This window comes from Gavialis gangeticus, unplaced genomic scaffold (genome assembly GCF_001723915.1).
Source record: "Gavialis gangeticus isolate Ggan-Ray unplaced genomic scaffold, GavGan_comp1, whole genome shotgun sequence".
Lineage (NCBI taxonomy): Eukaryota > Metazoa > Chordata > Crocodylia > Gavialidae > Gavialis > Gavialis gangeticus.
Genome location: NW_017729023.1, coordinates 6,222,187 through 6,247,826, shown reverse-complemented (window position 1 = coordinate 6,247,826; position 25,640 = coordinate 6,222,187). Strand labels below are relative to the sequence as shown.

Below are 25,640 nucleotides of genomic sequence, written 5' to 3'. Positions count from 1 at the left end.
GATACCTGATTGAGCTCCAGAACCAGAAGCCATGTCAGTTTTGTGCCCATCCTAATGAGGTCTGCTGAGAAGGCAACAGTGTGATAATGCAGTTATACTGCTTCTGGGTCTGGAGCCAAGATGTGCAGAGCTGGCTCTGCACAGTATGCCTTTGCACCAGGCAGACTCCAGTGCCTGAGCTAACATGGTCACAGCTTGCTTGTCATATTGGCATGATGGACAAAGCTTGTGGCTCCTCAGCAACTGAGTTTAATTCATTTGGGGATTAACAGTCTGGGGAGCGAGATGCAGGACCCAGGGTTCTCTTGCATGTGACAGTGTAGGTCAGTGGCCTTCTGACAGGAAGCTGGCCCAAGGGCCTGCTTTTCACAATATTTCCTAAGACGTCAAGATACCTTTATAGGATTAAGGGCAAAACAAATTGTTAGGGGCATACAAAGATGCCCTTAACAATGATAAGGACAGTTCTATGATAGATTCTGCTAGAGAGTTGCCTAGGGACTCCAAATGTGCTGAGTATTAGTATGTACTGTGACGAAGTGAAATACTACTGTTCAGGTGCTGCTCATAGCTGACATCCCACTACATAGGAAATGACATGTCTCATCAATCCACTTGTGGTGAGCTCTTGCTGAGGTGTTTCTGCTGAAATCCAGCCATGGTGGGAAAACATCCTGTGGTCTAGGTGCTGTGTTTCTGGTGCTTCACAGCCTGCCTAACCTCAATCTCAAAACTGGAAAAGAGAGCCTCTCAACAATGCATCCTGATTTGGGGGCAAAGGCCAGTGCAAATGGTTAGAAAAACTGCCTATTTTAAATCCATGCACTGGCTCTTCTTCTTTGAAAAACAGGAGCCCTTTTGTATACTTGTTTCGAAGTGGCAGCCAGACAAATGATTTAAGTAATAGCAAATGCTTCTGCAGACAGTCTTTTGCCTTATTCTGATGCAGTGTTAATGAGATAAAGCTCTAGGGGGATATCCATTTGGTTTCTGTCAGGTCTTTGATAACCCAAATCCTTTAACTGTTCAGTGAGCGCTGTACAGTGTTCATTTATGCAGCTAAGCAAGTCCATGAACCTAGTTATTTATCTGTTGTTGAATATCCATTCAAAAGTGGTGCAGAGGGAGGTAAACACAGAGCCTCAGTTATTTAGGTAACTCCCTGGGTTAAAAGTGTGTACCTACTGACTATCTACCCTAAAGTTAGTAATCAGAACAGATCTGGAGAAATCCAGCTGATGGGTGACAAATTCTGCTTCTTGCTGCCATAGAGAGAAAAAATGCTGAGAAAGCAAATTTGGTAATAACACCTTGTCAGATGAGGACAGTGTCTTTTTTCCTCTCCCCATTAGTGTCAGCAAAATCATGCCTTGGTTCAGCTGCAGCTTTCTGGATTCACAAAAATTGCTGAGGAGGCTGAAATTTGATGTGAGCAGCTTCCCAGCGTAACTTGATCAGCTTTCAAAGTTTCATGGCACACCAGATGTATATTAGTCTATATGCCTCATATAGGAGATAATAGTATATCATGGTTGTATATACTTATACCCACCAGCAGTAAGTAGCCTTCAGTTTTAATGCATGCCAAGGCTTCTAGTAAGGCTTAACTGACCTCTTAGTTCACTATTCCACTTCTAAGCAACTGATTTTTGTGGGTTGCTAAAGGGAATGTGAACCTATTGTGGATCATGTTCCAGTTGGAACGTTCCCATGCTTGCTGTTGCAATAAGAAATGCCTACATTTTCTATAACTAAAAATTAGCAGGAGGCTGGAGTACAGGTGTAGACAACTGAAACCTTTAATTTTTTTTTTTAAATTTGACTGGATTCTGAGTGGACCGAGTCCCATTATGACAGCTTTCACTACACATGCTGGGAAGAGAATCACAAGCTTATTCTAATGCTCTATGTGCACATTTATATTCCTTTCTCTCTGTTTCATACATTGGGCAGGTTGCCTGATGAGACCTGATACAGAGTCAGAAAGGAGAATTGTGTTTTGCATCCTTGCCTTTGGCAATTTATTGTGAACAGGGGGATATACACTTTGTGGTAAGAGTGTGATGGTATTTTCTGTATATTGTGCAGTCTACAAAAGCTGGTAACCTGAAGTCTTACAATGCCTTATTTACTCAAATCCAAGATGAGGGTTTTTTATTTCTTCCCATTTCCCCATTTTATCCATCTCCATCTCTGGTTCCAACTCTGACCTGGAGCCACAGCTGCTGCCTGTCCCCACACTGTCTCAGCCCCTGTGCCTGGTCCCTTGCTCCCCACCAGCCTCTTCCCTCATCTCCCCCTGCTACAGTCTCTTTTCACCCCTGTACCTCCCCAGTGGTGGCCCCTCGCCTATGCCCTCAATTCTGCCTCCCCCATCCCTACTACCTCCCCTACCAACTGTCCCCCCACTGCCTTCCCCCTGCCACTACTTTTCTCACTACAGCAATGGTGGGGATGAATTTAAGGTGCCCCTCCAATAATTAGATTCTATATATGAAAAACAAATTTATAATTTATATTAAATTTATAATTTACAACAAATTTATAATTTTTCAATGTACCTAATTATGGGGGGGGTCATTTTAAAGTCAGGGTTGTTGTGGATTCTCATAAATATGGTAAATATATAGAAGGGATCCAGGACTGAACTATAGCCTTGTGTTCAACATAAGACTAGGAGTGTGTGAGGGCCAGCTTGGCTTAACAGTAGAACTCTTCTTGTTTGGTAGTCCCTCTCGGTTGAGGATGGTTGTCTTCCATGATTTATCTATGTGTCTGAAGATGGCTGGTGAGGCCTATCTGGGATTGACAGACCCTACTGCAGCTTGGACGTGTTTTCATGTGGGGTGGATGGCGCTGGATTCTTGATTTGGTCCACGACACACTATTTCTGCTGCTCCTGCTTTTCCGTCCCCTGTTACTGTCATGAGGTTTCAAAGTACTGAGATCCCTTAGCAGACTCTTCCTTCATTTGGGGCAGTTCTGGGCAATACTCTCTAATGAATTGACACCAATGTTGCATTTTTTAAAGTTGGCCTTGAGGATATCCCTGAACCATTTTCTCTGCCCTGCTCTTTAGCATATGCCTTGGCTGAGCTGGGAGAATAAAACTTCCTTCGGGAGTCTAATCGTTGCTTCAGTAAGCACAATGTTTGCTTGCAGGAGGATGCTGGTGAGTCTGTCTTCCCACTGGATTCGGAGAATCTTCTGGAGGCAGCTGGTACTTTTCCAACAACTTGATATCTCCTGTACATTGTCCATGTCTCAGCTCTGTACAGCAAGGTGGGGAACATGACTGCTTGATAAACCATTAACTTGGTTTCGGATCTGATGTTGCAGTCTTCAAGCATCTGTTTCTTCAGGAGTACAAAGGCTGCCTTTGCACATTTGATTCAGTGTTGGATTTCTTTGTCAATGTCAGCCTTCTGTGAGAGATGACTTCCGAGGTACAGGAAATACTCAAAGTTCTCCACAGTCTCACCATGGATCTGGATTACTGGAGCTGGGGACTGTTCATTAGGAGCTTGTTGGTGGAGGACCTTAGTCTTCCAAATGTTAAGTGTCAGTTCCATTTTTTTGTATTTCTTGGTAAAGATGTCAACAATTTCCTGAAAGTTTGCTTCCTAATGAGCACATGCTACAGAATCAGCAAACTGGAGCTCAGTGATTGTGGACAGATTGGTCTGGGTTTTGGCTCGGAGTTGGCTGAGGTTAAACAGCTTACCATCCATTTGGTAGTTTAGCTCCACTCTGGCTGGAAGATTGTTGGTGGTCAGATATAGGATCATGTGAAGGAATATTGAGAAGAGTGTTGGAGTGATGATGTAGCCTTGCTTAACTCCCATTTTAACCTCAAAGGGATCTGTGATAGTTCCATTACTGAGAACCACTGCTTGCATACTGTCATGGAGCAGGCAGAGAATGGTGACAAATTTTGGTGGACATTTGTACTTCAGAAGGATCTTCCAAAACATTTTGTACTTCAGAAGGATCCTCCAAAACACTTCTCAGCTGACAGAATCGAAAGCTTGTGTGAGGTTAAAGAAGGCCATGCAGAGAGGCTTATATTGTTCCTGGTATTTCTCCTGCAGCTGATGAGCTGTTAAGATCATGTCAAATTGTGCCTCTTGATACTCTAAACCCAAACTGAGATTCTAGAAGTAGCTCTTCAGCAAGTGGAAGGAGATGGTTCAGGAGGGTTCTTGCAATGGTCTTTCATGTGGTGGACAGCAAGGCAATCTCTCTATAGTTTCCACAGTTGGACTTGTTCCCTTTCTTGAAGATTGTCCGAGTCATGGCAGTCTTGGCAATCTGAGGTTGTTTGGGATTCCTTCATCATTCCAGATCCTGAAGATGAAGGTATGAAGCTATGATGTGAGCTCCTTTCCTCCTCCCTGCTTGAATATTTCTATGGGGATTCCATCTGCTCCAGATGCCTTGTCATTCTTCATCTGCTTGATGGCTTTCTTCACCTTGTCAAGGGTTGGAGGGATTCCAGGATCATCTCTGACTGGGTGTTGCAAGGTGGAGTTGAGGTCACTGTCATCAACAACAGAGTCTCTTTTTGAGAAGGTCTTCAAAATGCTCCTTCCAATGGGCATTGATGGCTCCCCTTTCCTTGATCAGTTCTCTTCCATTCTTAGGTCTCAAGGGGTTGGTCCCTGAGTGCTCAGACCACAGATGGCTTTGGTAGAACTGAAGAAATGGCACATATCATGGATGTCAGTGTGATGTTGAATCTCCTTAGCTTTGTCTTTCCACCATTTGTTCTTCATATGACAGTTCCTCCTTTGGACCTCTGCCTTGGCTTGTTGGTGATTCAGTTTCTTTTGCTTGGAGTTGGTATCATTTTGCCAAGTACAAAAGGCCTTGTACTTGTTATTGATCAGCCCTTGGATCTCCCAGTCATTCTCATGAAAACAGTCTTGATGTTCTCTGGTAGAGAATACAAGTGTCTCTTCACAGGCACTGATGACACTGGCCTTGAGGGCTATGCACATACTGCTGACATTCTCCCATTGTTGTTGGTTTGAATTTACCAGTTTTTCATTGAGGCACTGGTGGAAGAGGTCTCTTTTTGCTTGGGTCCTTGAGTGATGCTGATCTGCCATTGGCGTTGCTTCTCTTGCAGCCATTGTTTGAGAGCCAGTTTGAGTGATCTAACTGAGTGGCTAAGTTAGTGATCAGTGCAGCAACCATAAGCTCCCAGCACAGATCAGGTGATGTGGACATCTTTGTGATCCCAGGGATGGATGACAAGAATCAATCAGGTATCAATACTTAGATCATGGGTGTTGACATGATGTCTTGTACCTGTTTTTCTGGAAGAACAGAGTGTTGGTGATGGTGAGTCCATGATCTGCACATTTGGTCAAGAGGGGGAGTTGACCTTTCCTACTCCATCCTTGTTGATGGTTCCATTCCAGAGGTTAGAATACCTTCCAATTCTGGCATTGGAATCACCAAGAAGAATAAACCCATCTCCCTCCAGAACATCAGAAAGGATTTGGTCAAGTCGGTGTAGAATTCCTCCTTGGTTTCGTTGGTGACATCAAGAGTCAGGGTGTATGTGCTGATGCCTGTGGCATATTGAGTCCCTGCCAGTTTAAGACGGAGAGTCATGAGGTGCTCATTAATTTTGATAGGGAACTGATTGAGTTGGTTTATGAGTTCATTCTTAATGGCAATACCAACTCTGTGAAGTTGGCATTCTCCTTCCTGTTTACCCTTTCAGAAGAAGGTATAGCTTCCTCCATGTTCTTTGAGCTGCCGATCTCCCGCTTGCTGGGTCTCTCTCAATGGAGCTACATTGGTGTAGTGTCCCCTGAGTTCTTGGGCCACAATTGCAGTGTGGGACTCTGGACATTGACTGTTAGGGTTGTCAGTGGTTCCAAGTCCTGAAAATGATGGTGTCTCTTTGCTGGTATTTTTTACCTCAGTAATGGTAATCTGATCTCATTGGGTACAGCTATCTAGTCAGGAAGAAGGCAGACAGACTATGTTTAGGGCACTTTTTCTAGTCTCCTCCTCATGTGGCATGAGCAGACTGGATCCTGAAGAGGGCTGCTCAGTCATAGTTACAACTGCCAAATCACACTCCTGTTGCATCTACGTGCTAGAAGACCTTGTAACTGCAGCCTTCATGCCAGTTCATGACTAGGAGTTTCCAGATCTCACAGTCCTGCTCCTGTCTCCATTAGCTGGTCACCAAAGGACTTGAGGAATGTGCTGGAAAAACTGTTTTCATGGAAGATGCCTGTGCTTGACTTCTTTTATTGTGGAGAAGCTGCTGCACATCAGCTTCTACATGGCTCTTGACAGAATAGGAGAACAAGACAACAGGGGATCTCATTCCAGTGCAGCCTTCATTTGCCTTCACAGCCATTGAGAGTCTAAAATCTTCCACCTCCTCCTCCTGCGGCGAAGAGCTGTACTGCTGTTCATCATGTCCACAGGTGGCAGATAGTGGAATGACTTTCATGGAAGGTTAGTTGTGAAATAAGCAGGGGTAACTCTGATGAATATGCAGTCATGGACCAAAGAGTGGCAGCACCACCAGAATGTGGTGAGGACACCAGATGGCAATGCTGTCCTTTTGAAAAGACACATATATCCTTTGACGATGCTTTGATATGGTGAGTAGGGGTTGCCACTATAATAAGTCTGCCCAGCCCCCAGCCATGGGTCTACAAGTGCAACAGTAGAACTACAACTTACCCAGAATTAATTATACTTCAGTAGCTCATTAATTTTCTGCCCAGGCCAATGAAAATTGAGAACAGTATGAAGGAGATGTTTGTAATTCAGTTACCGAGAGACCAGTGCTGCTTTGCAATGCAACCCACAGCTGCTCTGACGCAGTAGCCTCTTACTGCCCAAATGCATGAAGAAGTCTCAGGAGGAGGAACCCAGAGACTCTCTTACTGAAAGGCCATTGTTGTACCTTATGTAGTAGAAGTGGAGTTTGATAGGAGTGGGTGGCAGGAGAACGGACTGAGCAAGAGACAACAAAATCCAGGGTTAAGGTCAAGTCTCAGGCCAACCTATACAGCTGGGTTCTGCACCAGGCCAGCCAGTAAGTAAAGCTTAACCTGTGTTGGTCAGTACAGAGGAAAGCTGAATCGTAGTAAGTTAGGGTTGGAAAGAAACTTAGGAGGTCTAGTCCAACCCCCTGATCAAAGCAGGACCATCCACAACTAAATCATTCTAACGAAGGCTTTGTCTAGTTGAGTCTTAAAAATCTCCAAGGATGAAATTTCCACAACCTCTCCCAGTAATCTACTCCAGTGCTTTACTACCCTGCTAGTGAGAAAGTAACTTAAACTTCCCATGCTGCAATTTGAGACCATTGCTCCTTGTTCTGTCATCTGCCACCACTGTGAACATTGTAGCTCCATCCTTTCTGTAACTATCCTTCAGGTAGTTGAAGGCCACTATTAAATCCCCTCTGTTTTTTCTCTTCTCCAGACTTCTCTTCTCCAACTTGACAGTGTTGTTAGTGGAGGTAGGAGCGGGGTTTCAATCTCCTACCCCTGTGGAAAAAGATGTAGATGAAGTGAAGGTGTTTGTTTTATTAGTTGGTATCAACAGTGTACGTTACGTGTGGAAAAAACCTGTTGGAGAAGATTTCTTCACCTCCTGGGTAACTGCAAGGAGCTGTGCAAAGTGACTCTAGCACAAGGTTTCATTTCTACTTAATCCATATTAGAGAGCTCAGAATTTGTCTTGCTGTTTAATTAAAGCATACCCTTTTGACTTCCCAGTTGATGTTCCCCTGCTACTCAGTCAATGGCCTTATATTGTTGCACACAGCTGCAGAGATTCATATCCTTTGCTTGTAGCTTGGTAGCAGAGGATTCTCCATTCCAGTTGCTATTTTCATGAATTAACATGACAGAGCTCAGCTTCATGAGATGTTTTCTTTCCCCTTTAGTTCAACGGTACTATTGACTGGTCATCTCTGGCAAAGAAGGAGTGCTTGAAATATGGAGGAAAGCTTATAGGCAATAACTGCAAATATGTACCTGATATCAGCCTCATGTCTTTTATCCTCTTCTTTGGTACCTACACCTGCTCCATGGCCCTGAAGAAATTCAAGACCAGTCGCTATTTCCCAACCACTGTAAGTATCTCTGTTCCTCACACAGGTGTATTTTCTTATTCCTCTGGAGCACGTACAGTACTGTAACCCTGTCTGCAAATCTTCCTTTTGTTATACCTGCAGCACAGAGCGGCAAAGGTTTTCTACAAGTTTATGCACTGAGGGCATTCTCTTTTTGTTGAAAGAAGATATGTCTTTCAAAATACTACTGAGCTTAGGCAAGTAACAGAATTGCTTACATTTAAGCTCTACAATTTATGGAGGGCACATGTAAGGAAGAAAAAGAGCTGAAAGTTTTGTCTGGGATATTTAGTGGTAATAAAGCTAAATATAGACAAGGCTTTTGAGCTGATCTGTACTATTGTACTGTTTGCTGGTGCATGTCTCCTCAACCCTTTTGCTTCAAGCATCAAGAATTCACCAGAACAGATTACTGAACCAACAGCATTCTCAAATAGCCATTTTTAGTGCCCTGGTAGTGAGGCTGAGTGCTGTTTCCCTCCACATAGGTAGATAATATGGTGATCCACAGTGTCCTGGGTGGTATGCACAAACACAAAAATACAAATTGCCTCATCAAATGTCACGGAGGTGCAGTCAATACATAAGCTAACAGTTTTCCTAAATAAAATGAAGTTATTTGTACAGCATTAACAAGTCTTATGTCTCCTAATTCCCTATAAACCTATTGAGTCATTCAGCTGTCTGTCTTCAGAGGAAAACCTGGAAGCCTTACAAAGTTAAGGTTGCCAACTTTGAATGATCAAAAAAGTCAGTGTAAAGGTTAGGTAGATAGTATTAACTTAGCTGCAGTGCACTTCCTGAATATTTCATAGTATACATGTATCAGCCCTAATTCCATTTACTCTTGTAGGGTCTGATCTAAAACGCATTGCAGTCAATGGAAAGCTTCCCATTGATTTAAATTGGCTGTGTACCAGGCTTGCAGCCAACTCATACAGAGCCAAGGTGGGTGAACAAAAGCTGCTTGTTTTGTCTTCCCAGCTACACCTATCATAACAGTTGAAGGCAAGGGAACACATGGAAAAAGTCCTACCCCAGTTCTCCACAGTTTGCAATATATGGGATGGTGACTTCTGCCTTTGGCAAGATCCAGCCTTTCCTAATTTCACAAGAGCTAAGACTGAAAAGAAAATAGACATGCTAGTTTCAGGTTCCTCTCCGTAACAAAACAGGTGTTTGCTGAGAATGTCCGCCGTAGCATTCTGCCTGCACTAGAATTTATGATAGGCTGACGTTTACAGTGATGTAACATTAAAAGGGAACTTTTTATTCTTTTTAATGAAAAGAAAACAAATTTCATTCAGGCTGGAATGTAGCCTGATTTTCTTGTACCTATGCGACCCGTACTTCAAAAGGATGTAGAGAAGCTTGAGAGAGTCCAAAGGAGGGCCACATGCATGATTAGAGGCCTAGAGACCAGGTCATACAAGGAGAAGCTGAAAGATTTGGGACTGTTCAGCCTGGAGAAGAGAAGACTCAGAGGGGACTTGGTGGCAGCCTATAAGTATATCAAGGGCATATGTCAGGGCTTGGGGGAGCATTTATTCACTAAGGCCCCCCAGGAGAGGACAAAAAATAATGGCCACAAACTGATTGAAGATTGCTTCAGGCTAAACATAAGGAAAAACTTCTTTACAAGTTGTGTGCTGAGGGTTTGGAACAGGCTCCTCCCAGAGGTGCTACAGTCATTCACCCTGGCAATTTGCAAAAAACATCTTGATGCCCATCTTGCTAGGATCATCTGATCCCAGCAGTCTTTCCTGCCCATGTGCAGAGGGGGTGGACCCAATGATGTGTAAGGTCCCTTCCAGCCCCTAACAACTATGAAACCCTGAGAAGCCCAATAGAAGCAATTCTGAGAAGGTTACACAAAAGGATTAAAAAGTGGACCAAAATCTGTCCAGCTAGATTTTGCAGATCAGATTCTCAGGTGGATCAAGTTGTCACAGTTCCATTGGCTTCAGTGGAGTTACTACAGTGCATGCAGATTGAGTATTTGTCTTCAGTTTCTTTTCACTTCAGTGGCTTGTTTTATTTGTTGTTTTAATGCCATAAAGAAGAATTGAGTAGTATTAAAGATTCCTATTGAATCCGAATTGAAGATGTCATTGGATTCATTTTTTAGGTTCCTGCCTCAGGTTTCCTTGTCTTTGCTTACTGTCTGATATGACATCTTCATTGCTATATTGTGTTTATAGTTAAATATTAAATATCCCATTTTTGTTGCAAATCAAATCATATTTAAGAAAATGAGTCAGTTTTTTCTACCTCTCTTTGGTTTTACCTCTGAGATATTTGGATTTTTTCTTCTTATAGTGCCAACTCTTGGGAATCTTGTCATTGCATGAGAATCCCAGCTTTCACAGTGTCTAAACGTGATGATAGCAGAGAAATGAATGAAAACATGAACCCTAAAGAACCAGAAACCAGGAAGCAAAAGAGCCTCAAATTCATTATTTTGATAAAATCTCATGATTTTTGAGACTGATTCACAATTTTTGAATACCTGGCATTGACAGTGTTGGGAGTAGATTATGAAAACCCTGTCAATTATTGTGAGTATACAAGTCAGTGTGAATAGGATGGATTAAAAAAAAATGCTTATAAAAGCCTCACCTTGTTGATAATTATTCTTGAAGACTCAAAGGACTTTTAAACATATACCCATGCACACAAATCTGACTGGCAGCAAGGCAAGCCCACATATTTCAGCTGAACCTGTTTATTGGCTCAGTTCCCAACAGTGTTTGAAAATGTCACAGAAGTACTGTCTGTAACTTGGTTGCACTAATAATTCAACACACAGGTCTAGTCCTTCAATCTAAAAAGAAGTGGCCGCAAGTCTTAGTGGTTGCAAAGTCACTGTTGAAATGCACAGAACCTATTCAACTATGTTGATTAGGTTTTATTTTTTTTAATCAAATTTATATAGAATAATAGAAAATTAGAGTTGGAAGGGACCTCAGGAGGTCATCTAGTCTAATCCTCTGGTCAAAGCCGGACCATCTACAACTAGATCATCCCAGCCAAGGCTTTGTCTAGTTGGATCTTAAAAACCTCAAAAGCTGGAGATTCCACCGCCTCTCAGGGTAACCTGTTCCACTGCTTTACTATCCTTCTGGTGAGAAAGTTTGTCCTAATATCTAACTTAAACTTCCCTTGCTGCATTTGTATGTTCTTATAGTTTATGCTAGTCAAGGCTTAATAAACAAGTCCTCCAAACACCATTGTCTTCTGCCATATTTCCACCTCTTTGATGGGACATTACACATTTACTGATGATACAAATAAATACTCGGATAATCGAAGTTTGGTAGGCTATATCTTGAGAGCTGGAGATTCTTGGTAGCTCTCTCGTGGTCAGACCCTTTCTGTGTGTGCTTGTTTTGGTCCCAGTGAAACCACTGGCAATTTCAGCATGTTCTCTTCCATATTGAAACAAGACAATATGTTTGCAAATAAATGACTTCCCCCTTAAGAGGTGGAAGCAAGTTATAGTGTCATAACCGGTCATTCAGGTTATGGAGTCACATGCAGCCAGAACACGATGCTGGCTGCACTACTCTTGTGAGTGCCATTAGCTACAGAAACTGGTTTGCCTTAAGCACACTGGTCCCAATACATCAGTAGACTGGAAGGATCTTTGACTTTTTGACTGGGTAAATAAGAGAAGATTAATGCAAGGTCTTCCTTGAATCTTGCAGTATCCATGCAGGACGAAAGCAGTAGTGAAGCTAGGCAAAGTAATGAGTGCTTGTCAGATCTGGCAACAGGAGTAAGTTTTTTGGGGAGCACCTGGCTTTTTACTATCTTGTAGTTGCACCCAGTGAAGCAATTTATAAATAAATAACCTTATCCCTTCTGAAACAGAGCAATCCAGGATACATGTTGTATTTCTTTACCTATTTTCCCCCCTTCCCCTCAATCTTGCTTCTCCTTTTTAATTATGTGTATAATTTTCATTTGAAATGATTGGAGTATTTTATAAAGACCAAAATAATTTCCTCCCTCTCCTGGGCAGAAGATCATTAAGAAGAGTCAGTGTTACAGCCACTCAGGCCCTTATTCATGTCCTTAAGCACCGTTCCAGAATAGGGCTGCACATAAGCACATGCCTAAGTTCTTTCTCAAATCTGACCCTGCAGCTGCACTTTAAGGCTACACATAAATTGTTTGGTCCTGTCCTGTAGGATGCACAGAAAAGCCTCTCTCCCCCAAAGCAGAATGCTGTGAAGCTTGTCAGCCTGCTTACTGGCACTCTTACAAAATACCTGTAGGACTGCGGGACCAGAGTAACATTAACTTGCTGTGCAATGAAACTGAAGAACTGATGAATAGATATCTGGACAAAACCTACAATCAGCTTATTGAAGCCTTTTTTGGAAGAGAAGCTGATCTAAGTTGGAAAATCCATTTCCTGTCTGCTGGAGGTTATGCCTTACCTGGCAGCACTTGAATGTGAGCTGCAATGTTCTGGGATCCTCTCACAAGGCTCTTCTCCTAAATTTGAACTCTATGTGTTGGGTTGTGCATCAGGCTGAATAGGAGGAGGCACATAGTCTGAAGAGGGACTGGATGTGTTGCTTGAAAGACAGCATAGCTTATTTATTTCATTTGAGCATGTGGAAGTTATTTATTGTTGCATTTTTTCCTTTTTGAAATTATTGGCCTTTTGGAAAGCAGTGCCAGATGCATTCCATATGAAGACAGTGTCCCTCAACCTTATTAATCCTAGCTGCTAGCTTGCATCTAACACTGACAGCTGACAAATGACATCAACAGCATTACCAATAAAGGCCTTACTGTGTATTAATCTCCATGAATATCTTGCATCTCATTTAGAAAGCTGTTCGGAGATCCGCAAAGGAAATCTCTCACCGCTCTGTCTTCCAGTGTGTCTTATCTAAGAAAGCCTCTTGCTAAACAAAAGACCATTTTCCTTGATAAGTTTGTATTGTAGCTTTTTCAGAAATGGTTCCAAAGTAAGTAGTCTTCTGTGTTGGGGATTGTTGGCTACTGCAAAACAGAAGAATATCAGTAAGACAGCTTGGGAAAATTCTTGTGGCAGTTGTCCGCAAAAGAAGTTTTCTTGTTTCCTGGGGATTATTTTTGCAGTTCTAGTTAGGCTTAATTGTTTGACTTTCAGACAGTGTAATAAAGTACCAGAGCACATTTAAAATATGACATCAGACTACAAAGTGCACCATTGTTTCTATGGCAAGGGAAATGCGGGAGCATCAGATTGGAACCAAAGCACGAACAAAATGGTTGTTTCTACAGTGTACTAGCTATTGTTGTTCTGTCTTTTGTTTCAGGCCAGGAAGCTCATCAGTGACTTTGCCATTATCTTGTCCATTCTAATTTTCTGTGGAATAGATGCTCTGGTAGGTGTGGATACACCAAAACTAATTGTGCCAAGTGAATTTAAGGTATGTTTAAGGTCTTTTCTGAAAAGGCCACTATCAGTTTATTCTGTACCTTGTGTAAAGTTTAGCTGTCTCCTGGTATTATATTGTCAATTACCTAAGAAAGTAAGCTCTCCAGAAAGGCTTAGTTTTCTCAGACAGTTACAAATATATTTGTTTAGATGTGCAAATTGATATCCTTTCCATTAACTTCATTTCAGTTGGTACAAAATGTCTTCTACTCAATCCTGCTGATAAATGTTCTAACAGACAGACTAGTACTTCTGCCCAGATAATGCTGAACTGTATCACTCCCTGATTTCAGCAGGACAGATGCTTGTTCCACCTATTGTCATTGGTAGTCCACATGTGGTCCCACTGGTTTTAGTGGAACTGCCTGTATATGTCCATGGATGTGAGAAAAAGTCTCCACAGCCTGGACCTATAGACTACTATAGTGTACAATAGCTACTACTAGAGCTGACCCTAGGGGTGTATGGGGCCCGGGGCATATCAGCCTATGCAGGGGGGGAGTGTGAAGCCAGTGGCACGTGATGGCTGTGCAGAGTGGTGGCACCCTCAGCATGTGCCAATGTCTGCAGGGCCTGTACTGCACTGTTCACGGGGCCTGGGGCAGTTGCCCTGATTTGCCACCCCCATCCCCCCACCAGCAAGTGGCTCTGGCTACTACTCACCATAAGCAAAGGTTGCAAGATATGACCCATTATATCAGGTCCTCATTTTTCACTGATGTTCACGGGTGTCCAGGATTAAGCCCTCAGCAATCTTCTACTGGCCAGTTTTGGCATGTCAGTGTTGAGCACTGTTGCTGTGTGAATGTGGTTTTGCGGGGATAAAATTATTAACATGTTGCTGCTCTGATTTATGTGTTCCTGTCTTTGCCCACTCAGCCGACCAGTCCCCACAGAGGCTGGTTCATTCCACCATTTGGAGGAAATCCCTGGTGGGTTTACCTTGCAGCTGCCATCCCTGCCCTGCTGGTGACTATTCTTATCTTCATGGACCAGCAAATCACAGCTGTCATCGTCAACAGGAAAGAACATAAACTTAAGGTTGGTGCCTTTTGTGATTGCATGACTGCAAAGAGGTGACAATCCTACTCTCCCGGAGAGAGAGATGGAGAGGGAGCCTGCAATACGAATGGAGATAGTCATTGTGTCAGAAACTTATTATTTGGGTGTAATTATGCATGGATTGTTTTCTAGAATTGCTGAAAGCAGTCACCAGTATGTATTTCTCAAGCATCATGTAAATTCTTAGTGAAGCAAAGACATGGCTAGTGGGTCAAATCCAAATGTTCTTCCAGGTACTGTGCCATTTTGATTTCAGGAGGATTTCAGTGTTGAGTAAGAGGAATATAAATATAAGAAGCCAAGTCCTTGACCCTTAATAGTAGTTCCTGCAAAAAGACTTAGCACTAGCACCAATCTGGTATATCTAACATTTGGCCATGTACTCTGCCTGCCCTAGAGATGGGGATAGTGTCAGGGCCAGGCATCTGGAGGCAGCACTCTATCCACTGCTTAGCTGGCAGGGATGGTCCTTCTGGAGCAGCTCATCTACATCAGCCCTTCTCTGTCAGGAGACATTTCTGCTTAGCCACTTTTGAATCCCTACCCAGCAGGAGATTGGTGCCTCTTAAATTTGAACCCTGAGTTCCTTGCAGGGCCTGCACTACTAAAAATACAAACTCCTGATTAATTGCAAAAGGTTCTGATGGTTATCATTTAGAACTCATTTATTCCCAAAACTCTCATTTGTGGATGTTTGTCTAGGTGCTGTCTTGTTGGTTTTCAGCATTGTCCATCATTACCCACAAGGAAATGCCAAAGAAGCCAGGCAGGAGAGGGGGCTTGTGAGAGCACAGTGCAAAGGAAAAAGATTTTCCTTCTGCATAGATGCCCTTCTCACCCTACGTGAGGACAGGTATGTCCTACAGATCTTTTGCAACAGGGACATTCCTGTTACAAAGGTGTTCCTGTCAAACAGACTTTGGAATGAGGGTGGCACATTGTTTTCCTCTCCTCTTAGATCGTTTTCTTTGCCTAACCACTTGATGAACCTCACTTTCTTAAGTGCAAGACAGAGGGGCAGCTGTGGAAGATTTCATCTTTTCTGTATGCACCTTCTGTCAAAGGAGGCACTGAATGAAGCAGTCTTTACTGTCAGCAGTGTTGCTCTCTGTTATTACTAAAGGTCCTTGGTAGATATTTCCCGTGGTGGAGAAACTATCCATTGGCAGAATTCAAGTTAATAAATGCTAATAGTAATAATAATAACAATAAAAAGAGCCATCCTTTAAGAACTGAACTCCTTCCTGTCTCTTTACCTTGACCCCCCAGGCCCTACTTGGAGAAAGCCAGGAAGAAGGCTGGGCCAGTGCTTAAGACACTAGCCTAAAACTTGGAAGATTAAGGTTCAGTACTCTGCTGTGCCACAGACTTCTTTGGGTGGGTAACTTAGGCCCAGAGCCATGCAAAAGTATTTGGCAGCCCAACCTCCATTGATTTCCCATGGGAATAGCAGTGAAGTGCCTAAATATAAGTGTAGATCTGGGTCTTGGCCTCTGTATCTCAATTCCTCATCTGTACAGTAGAAATTACAGTAGAAAAGCACCTCGCATCATTACAGTAGAAAAGCACCTCTCAATCTTGCATGTATTTATCCTCACAGGAAAATACAGGTGGTCTATCAAAGACTCAGGCTGTGGACCACTTGGCTTCTGGATATACCATAATGAGTTGAGTTTCTGGGTTGTGTTGGGAGCGCAGTGATCTGAGGGGAGGATATTGTGGCATGTTACAAATACCTACAGTATAGCTGCTTGGCAGATTTCCTTGTAGTGAGAGACTTGTTTCCACCCTGCTCTGATCTTGAATGTAGGCTTGGTTAATGGCATCTTCCCATCCAACCATTTCAGGTTGGAAGAGTATATGAATTAACTTAGCAGTTACTAGAATTCTGTGCAGAAAGATAAGGGCTACATTTGCCTTCCAGATCTTATACTTGGTAAAAGTAAAGGATGGAGTTGCGGAGGTGGGGTTAGTTCATTCAGATATATAGAAGTGAAACCTGAGACTTGAGAGGATGTTTTTTTTGATACATTGGATTACTGCATCTGATCCAGGATTTCTGTTGCCTTATCAAAATGGACAATATTTCTTTAGATTTGTCAGGCCCCTGCTAACAATATGGTTATCACAAAAAAAATCATTTGTGATTAACTATAGTGTTCGCAACAAGGTGAGTTTGTATATCTGTTAACCCATAGTGAACTTGCATGTGGGTATGGCTGCCTGATTAAAAATGTGGGCCTTGGAGATCTGGGATGATTCAGGAAACCCAGTCTTGACTGGTATGTTGTAAGTAGACCACAGTTTAGCGGCTGAAAAGTTCTTGCTCTAGTGCAGAATGCAGGAGAATAAACTGTGGAGGAATTTTAGACACAGTAAGGAAAATAAGAGTCAAAATCCCCACTCGTGAATGGTGTTTTTACAACACTGTGTGTTGCAGTGTTTTTAAAATAAACTTTCTATGCTGACCCTTAACAATTTCTTATGGCTCTGTAGGGTTTTTGCTGGCCCTGAAGGGTGAATTTTACCAAATAATATTGAGTTGCTGTAAAAAGGACTCTCCCTTCCTGCAGACAGGAGACATTTAAAAAGACCTAAACTGTAGGAATGACGACTGATTCAGGACAAGAGTAATGCTGAGGTCACTGTTTTGGTGTTAATCTCATCTATAATACTGAGAGCCATTTAGCTAGGGGCTCTTGTGCCAGTTCTTATTTGAAGAAGAGGTGGTTGTTTGCATTTTTATGATAATGGTTGGAAATGTGTAACAACACATAGATTTAAGAGTAATCTCCTGTTGACCTAAAGGACCAAGTTAGAATAGTAGGGGTAAAGGAAAGATTTTAAAGAAAAAGTGGCCTTTGAAGGGATCTAGATGACAAAACATTGGCTCACTGACTGCTGGTCTGGCTTGAAGCAGGCTTCTGGACTGTATCAGTCTTCATTTCTTTAGTGAGGTGAACATCCCTTCCTGCTCATCTTGTCCAGTCTTTTCACATAGTTATATCTTATATGCATCTTCCTGAAAGGGGCAGTTTTTCTTCTAACCTCAATTTGAAGAGTCTGATAAAATTAACACAATTATAAAACTGAGTTGAGCAAAAAATATATGAGTGATTAATTGAAAGAGCTCCCAGATAGTCTTATGAGAGCAGGGGTTGTCAACCGGACGTACGCATTAGGGCTATGCGAAGCTTTGGTCCCTGATTCAATTTGGAGGTGATTCAGCCCAATTTGCTGGCCAAATCTCTGAATATAACTCAAATCAGGTGACCCTTTATTCTCTCCGAATTGAATCAGAACCCTCCAAATCAATTCAGAGAGATTCGGAAAGATTTGGCAATTTGGACATAGACACAGCTTTAAATGTTTTTTCTACATACCTCAAGATACCAGGCGGCTCGTGAATGTGGCAATGCTGGGGTGCATGGAGTGTCCCATAGGAGTGTGAGGGGTCCCCAGCACACTCTGCAGCAAACCCAGAAGTGGACCAGAAGCCCTTCCGGTCTACTTCTGGGCCTGCTGGGGAGCGTGCAGGGGGACCCCCCCAATGCCTCCCCGGCTCAGTAACTGGTGCCTCCTGAGTCTGGGGGGTACCAGGGATCCCCCCACGGCCAGTCATCAAGGTGGGGGGCTGTCGGGGGGCTCCCTGCGCGCTCCCTGGTGCACCTGGAAGTGGACTGGAAGAATCCATTTCCAGGTTTGCTACTGAGCATGGGGGGGCCCTCCTGTGGGATGCTTCATCCACCCCACCATCACAGCATTCACAAGCCATGCCTGGTACCTAGAGGTATGTATAAAAAACATTTAAAGCTGTGTCTATGGCCGAATCGCTGATTCTCCAAATCACCTGTCCCTGATTCGGCCGAATCCAAATTGAATAGGGCCTGTTTCATATACTCCTAGTATTGCAGGCCCATTTTGCATGCCCCAAATTGAATAGGGCCTGTTTTGCAGACCTCCGGGGGTACTTGGAAAGGGACTAGGGGGTATGAGCAGGCAGGTGGGCAGGGATGAAGCACTGCCACCCACCACCCTGCGCTGCCGCCTCCCAGGAGCAGGGCCGGGGGTGGGGCAAGGGCAGTGGCTTCCCTCTGCAGGCACAACCACCTGGCCAGCCAATGTGCGAGGGGAACAACTTGCACACAGCCGCTGCTGCCATCCACCACCTTGCCTTGCCTCATGGAAGCCACCCCTGGTGTGCATCCAGCCACTGCCACCCCCGCCCCGTTCTGCCAGAAGTTTACCCAGAAGGGGTACACTCCTTAAAAAGGTTAAACACCCCTGCATTAGAGCGTGTGTTCTTTCTTCACATGCAGCTAGGTGGCTTGAACCAATTATGAATTCAGAGAGTGTCTCTTCTCACCAGTCTGGGGCTTGTGGTGCTGCACAGACCAAATTATCTTATCTGCATCAGGAGGAAGCCTGGGGAAGGCAGTAGATAACTTGCCAAGAAATATAACCCTAGGGTAATGTTCATATCACCTCTTCCTTATTGGTTGGCCTCCAGTAGGGTGGCTACAAGACTGGCCACGCCAGACTCTTTGGCTCCATGTACATTTTTACCCTTTAGCTGGAGTTTGCTACTTAGATGATAAAAACTAGCAAAGTGGTGGTCTCTCTTAGAAGCCACTGCCACCAGATTGAAGAAAAGACTGGGTTATATTTTTCCCTTAGAGATGCACCTTTACGTTGGACAAGGCTGAAACAGCCCTGCTGGAGAAACTGCCCCAGGGCTCACTAAAGTATTTCAGAAGAGCAAAATTGTCTTTTGCTTTAACTATGTTACATCTTATGCTAGTGATTCTGAAGCAGGGTGCTGTGGCACCCTGGTTAGCACTGCGTGATATGCAAACACCTATACATGATTCACAAGATAAACCCAGAGATTTCAAATAGGAATCCATGGTATCAAAAACACTCTGTTGTGGTCTTTCTGAGTTCTTTGTAAGAGAAGAATTGCTCTATTATTTTTCTGTAATGAAAAAACCCCGAGTGAAACTGAAGAGCTGGCTTTTTCTGAGGGGTGCCTTTAGTGTAAAAAGATAGAGAACAACCGTTTGATGGGCAGAAAAAAAGAAGTAGGAGGGAATATCCACTGTAGCATTTTCTCAGGATGTTGCTTCAATTCTTTAATGCTTACTTAACAGAAATGGCAAAATGCTATTGTGTCAAAACCCTCCATATATTTTTATATTACAAAATATAAATATTTCAGCATGGGGCTATTTTAATATCAAAATTCACTTTCTTTGTTTCTGATTTTAGGAATGTGGGTTTTGTGTAAATGAGGTTGAGGAGGGAAGAGAAAATCAATAGGTTCTCTAGTTCCTCTCAGAAAAAAAAGCCATATGCAGATCTATTGTAAGGAGAAGTGGGCCAATTTTGGTGCGAGTACCTTGTTAAAATATTGGATGCCTATTGACCTACTGTCTGAAACTTTGCTTGCTGGTTACCAAATATATGCAGGGCACAAACAATGAACAATATTCAAGTCTAGCTAGGTGCCTTTCCCTGGTAGAGTAAGTTTTAACTCACCTGTTAGTTCCAGTAAAATCAAATTTAACAGATGTCAAAACATCTAATCTCCTTTAAACTATCAAACTCCTAATATAGCCCTTTTAGATTTTTATTTTACAGAAGCTTTTCTTCTATGCCCCCTTCATTTTCTCAAACTTATCCCTTATTTTTGTGATTAGAGGATAGATTAGAGGATAGATTTTGTGATTAGTGTGTACATATTGCTTAAAAGAAGCCTTTTTTTGGTCAGAGGTGTAAGTAAGAACGTTGGTGCCCTGAGCTGGGCGATGCGGGGTGCTGAGTGCTAACCTTTTTGCACAGGGTCCACTGCCGTTATGGTGGTGGCATGAGCTCCCCAGACATGGGCTGCTCATACAGTGTTGCAGGCAGCAGTGCAGGCTCCCAGGGGCTACCCTTCTTGTACATCTTCTAAATTGGTACTTGAGGCTGATGCCTCACTTGCCCACCACTAGTTATGCTCCTGTTTTTTTCTCATTGTGTAAAATAACCAGTTTTCTCAAAGTTTATTTCCATAGACATCTCATATTAAATGATTAGAAGAGGTTGAGCTCTTTCTAATTCAGTTTGGCCAACTTACACCACTTTTTTCCTTAAAAATGCTTCAATGCTCTAGGTTGTTTGTGTTGCTCTCAACAACTGGGAACATATCTGGATGTCCATGAAGATATGGTTGCAATGGTGGTCATTTTTGTAGTGACTGCCACCAGTTCCCCTATTGCAGCTAAATCCTGCAGTTCTTTTCTGCTCTAAGTCCAGGATTTCATATATCACAGTGTGATAACTGATGGCCAGTGTTGGCTTTTAACAGACACAGTCTAGCTTTTATAACCCTTTGAACTGAAGGTGGCCATCACGCATGTATCAGAAAATGATTATGCCCATGGCTATTTCCCAATAGCTTCTTAAAATTAAAAGTTAGCTTTGGACTGCTTTTACTAAGGGGTAAATTGGGCAATCATTTAAAATAAGAGGAAATAATTTGGCAAGCACTGCTAAAGTAGTTTACGCCAAAGGAAAGGATGTTTCCAAGCCAAAAGGACTTGCTGGGTAGGTAGAGCGGGTGCATGAGAAGTGTGGGATTATGGGCAACTGCCACTTTCCCAAAGAGGAAGGCCTGACTCCCACAAGTACCAAGTATTCATGAAACCCATGGAGGCTAATGGGAGCTGCAGATGTACAGTGTCCAGACAACGTGGAACAAGAGGAAGGAAGGAGACAGTCCCTGGCATGTATCTGTCTGGATAGTCATTTGGCACTGCCTTTCCTCTGACAGATTTTGAAGGAATGAGTAATTTTGCTTGTGCAGGCATACACTGCCCATTGCATTTTCCTTCACACTAATAGATTTTTTTTTGCTTAAGCTTCCTCCTAAATGAGATTTCTGAGACAAGGATCAGACTTGTAAGAAGCAGCAGGTGAGATCCTGGCCTTCCACTCTGTGAAGAGACATGTCCTGTATATTTGTAATACGATCTGTAGTGTAACAGCTAATGCTCTGTTACAAGCTGTGATCCTGCTTTCTGGACCATTTTTCCACGCCTTAACACTTTCCAGATTCTCTTCTTGCTATAACTACCTCACACTGTGAACACAGACAGTTCTATTTTCATAGACGCTACAGGGGCTTGGTGCATTTGTTTTCTTCCTCGCCATGTTACCTAATAAAATAACTGGGACTTTTACCTAGACAAATACCAATATGAAATTGTGTGTATGTGTATAAATACAAATTTTACAACATGAACTGAGATGGACAGGAGGAGCTTTGAAACACTATGCCTAGAATATATTCAGGCAATATATTTTTGTTGGGAGGTGTACAAAATGTTGTTTTGATTGTTAAAATTCTTGTCAAGCTTTGGTGCTTGTCCAGCCTAGTTTTTTTCTGGTTTATATTACTTCCTACAGTTGTTCTCAGCTGAGAGCTGGATTTATCCAGATGTACTCCATCATAGTGCTGGTTAAAGGGCTTGATCATGTTCAGTAACACCCTCCAAATTGTTATCCATGTGTGTCTTGTGTAGGCAGTGATAGTTAAAGGCATACAAATTGCCAGATTTACAATTTGGATCTCCATCCAAACTGCTTACTAGGCTGCTTACGGTTAAACTGCACGTGTTCAGTAGCTATATCGATCATTTATCCTCCAAAGAGTATCATGCCATATTCTCCTCAGTTTTGCTGGGTCACTCAAATCAAGCTAAGTCATTCCCCACAATAATCTGTTGATATTTGCTGCTTGATCTATTTGCTGTTAAATCTATTTGATTTGCTGTTTGCTTTGGACACATTGGCTGTTTCTTGCAAGCTGTGAGAGAGCACTGGGTTCCCCAAGACATCTGGAATAATTAACTTTAACACTGCACTTGTCACCTGTCACCCTCCACAGAAAGGTGCTGGATATCATTTGGACTTGTTTTGGGTGGCTGTTCTGATGATTGTCTGTTCCTTCATGGGCCTGCCTTGGTATGTTGCTGCTACTGTGATCTCCATTGCACACATTGACAGCTTGAAGATGGAGACAGAAACCTCAGCGCCAGGAGAACAACCCAAGTTTCTGGGAGTAAGGTATGCCAAACCAAAGAGGGACCTTAGCTGCCTTGCTTGCTAAAAGTTCAGTGTTCAGATGATTAAATGACCTACCATAAAAAACAGCAGTGATTCAGAGAAACTGGCTATCAGTTTTACAGCAAGTCTTCAGCTCCTCTGAGTTTTCCTTAAAGCTCTTGTTCTTTTTCTGCAATGTTCTTTGCTTAAAAGGAAAAAAAATTAAGCTGTTCTGTGTGCGTGTATGACAGGCATACACCCTATTGTGTTGGACTTTATGCATTTCATTACCCTTCAACATATCTTAAAATTGACAAGCTTTTGCATAATGAATTTTAATCAGTATGAGGTCCTGTAAAGTTTCATTAATAGATATCCATTACTATTTCACAGCTTTGAGCATGAAATAGGAAAGTTGAGTTGTTCTTAGTATCATAAGGGATTTAGCTGCATAACTCTCCAGTGTTTTGCAGCTGAATCCCCTTTCATCTTTGTGCACCTTATCCAGAATTTTTAGAGCATGTTTCCCAAGCCTTGAGGAAGGGCATAATTTTATTACAGATAATTTTGTAGTTGGGCATTAGGATAGACATATGCAAGCAAATACAGTAGTAAAAAAGAAAATCAAACTTGTAGGGTCTAGAGCAACCAATTCAACTTAATGAGGTAATTAACTCTTTAATTAGGTACAGAATTAAGTTGTCTGAAGTGCTTTCAGTAGGAGCCTCAGCATTTGTGAAAATTACAGCCAGATATTTAGGTACTTCAATATGAATTGAATTCCCAAACTTTAAGATTAATTAGATTATGAATTTACCCTTATGCTGGCCAGAATAGACATCTGTGGTTCCTTCCCTCAATGAAAGATATTTATCTGAAGTGTTGAATTGCAAAATATTAAGATTAGGACTCAAAATATGCCGCTAATGCACAACTCAATAAGAAACAATTTGTTGTCAATTTGCTTATCACACAGATTGCCAATAATATGTACAAGGTTCTTTGGGTGAATCTGATATCTTTTATTAGACCAACTTAAATAGTTGGAAAAAAATGTTTTTGCAAGCTTTCAGGTTTAAAAACCCTTCGTCAAGCTGAGGAAGCTTCTGCAGTTGGTGTGCTTTTCCTGGGTGGAATAGCTGGTCAAATAAAAGAGATCAGATTGACCCAAAGAACTTTGTCTGCCTATGTCCTAAAACCAACATGGCTACAACCTGCACCCCAGTAATATGTATAGAATTTAGCCTGCCAATTGATTTTTTATGTTAAACATTTAAACGTGTTTCTCAGTATTGACCGGTAACACTCTATAGATTCACTACTACCGCTGAGCTTGCTTTACAGTTGCCAAAGTGAAAAATGGCCTTTAGGGATCAGTCTCAGTTTTTAAACAACATTGGGGGGCCAGATTTTCACAGATGGGTGCAAACAGTGCAAAGTATGCAGCTGTTGTCTTCGCAAGTAAGGTATTGAGGGAAACACCCCAATGGGTGCATTGCCATATGCTGGGGCGTGTACATACAGTGGGGACAAATTTATGCTGCTACTTTTTGTTGCTGTATGCACCACTTCACGTGGGTTTTGGTGCAGGGCAAAATGTTCCACTTCAGAGAAAATGCTGTTTCCCTGCTGCTCCCAGCTCCTGACATACTAAAGGAGCCAGGGGACAACTAGAGGAGGGGAGACACTGGGCAGCAGCCAAAGCATCTCCTGGGAGGACTGAGCCTCCGTGCCTGCTGGCACATGCTCTTGGAGCATGTGTTGTGGTGCTTTTTTGTGATGTCGTTTTTTTTACTATTGGGATTTCCCAGTAGCAAATTGTTCCCCTATGTGGCAAATTTGCAGCACAAGGCACGTTTTAATATGCCAGGTGTGCAGTTTGTGGTGCCGCAGAGAGGTTTGTGGTGTCATGAACGTCACGTGCCTGCACATCTGGATTCATCCAATGTGTGTACTCTGCATTTTCAAGAGGTGCAGATTATTCTTTGGCATGTGCATGTATGCATGCATGAACTTGCTGGCATACTACTGCCACTCATCTTTGAAAATATCGCCTAAAAATTGATCTTTACAAATAAGGGGGGGGGGGGGGGGGTTCTCTTTGTGACTTAAAAAAAAAGGAAACTAGAAATAAAGCAGAAGCTGATTCAGTAACTTCTCTGACTTGGTTTCAGGGAACAGAGGGTAACTGGTATCATTGTGTTCGTTCTGACTGGTGTGTCGGTTTTTATGGCTCCCATCTTGAAGGTAAATTCTTTTTCTCTTCTTTATCCTTAGGACACAGGCAAATAAGCAAACTACCAACCATACAATACCAGGTCAACTTTTTTAAGCTATTAAAAGTACTGTCATCATAATTGTATGGAAAAGGAGATTAGGGAGAATTATTGATCTTGTTTTATAATTTAGCGGAAGATTAAAAATAAACTTTTGGGGGATGAAAAGTTACATATTTGTAGCTTGATACGTTATTGCCAAGAAGTTTCAGGGTTGGGATTTTTAGTTCTGTCAACAAAAGAGTTGTCTTAAATGTTTATATGCATCATCATTGCATTGCATCTTACGTTTTATGCACCTGCCTTCTATGTGTTCCCATGGAAAAGATATTGTAAACACATTCGGAGAGCTTATATGAGCCTTCTGGAAACATGGTTGGTAGCCCAGAGTACTTGCCATGTGGAGAGCATCCAGTGGGTGTATAGTCAAGAAAAGGCTATTTAAATTTATGATATGCGTACATATGTGTATGTAAATGTGTACATCATATACATCCTGCTTTGCATCACTGGAGTGACTCCATGCAGTCTGACGATATCACTGAAACTTAGGACACAGACAGAAGTGATAGTTTTTGCCTGATCTAGCCTCTGAAAGCACTCTCTCTCTCTCTCTCTCTCTCTCTCTCTCTCTCTCTCTCTCTCTCTCTCT

At 42.5% G+C, this 25,640-nt stretch overlaps 1 protein-coding gene across 3 annotated transcripts in view; it reads left to right on the top strand.

Moving 5' to 3' along the window:
- SLC4A4 (solute carrier family 4 member 4) overlaps positions 1 to 25,640 on the top strand; it is a 363,621-nt gene that overhangs the window by 312,660 nt on the left and 25,321 nt on the right. For all 3 annotated transcript variants that reach the window (XM_019516767.1, XM_019516766.1, XM_019516765.1), the window contains exons 15-19: positions 7,934 to 8,122; positions 13,441 to 13,554; positions 14,442 to 14,603; positions 22,555 to 22,733; positions 24,887 to 24,959. In XM_019516767.1, coding sequence (XP_019372312.1) covers positions 7,934 to 8,122; positions 13,441 to 13,554; positions 14,442 to 14,603; positions 22,555 to 22,733; positions 24,887 to 24,959 — 717 coding nt within the window. The remainder of the gene's footprint in view (positions 1 to 7,933; positions 8,123 to 13,440; positions 13,555 to 14,441; positions 14,604 to 22,554; positions 22,734 to 24,886; positions 24,960 to 25,640) is intronic.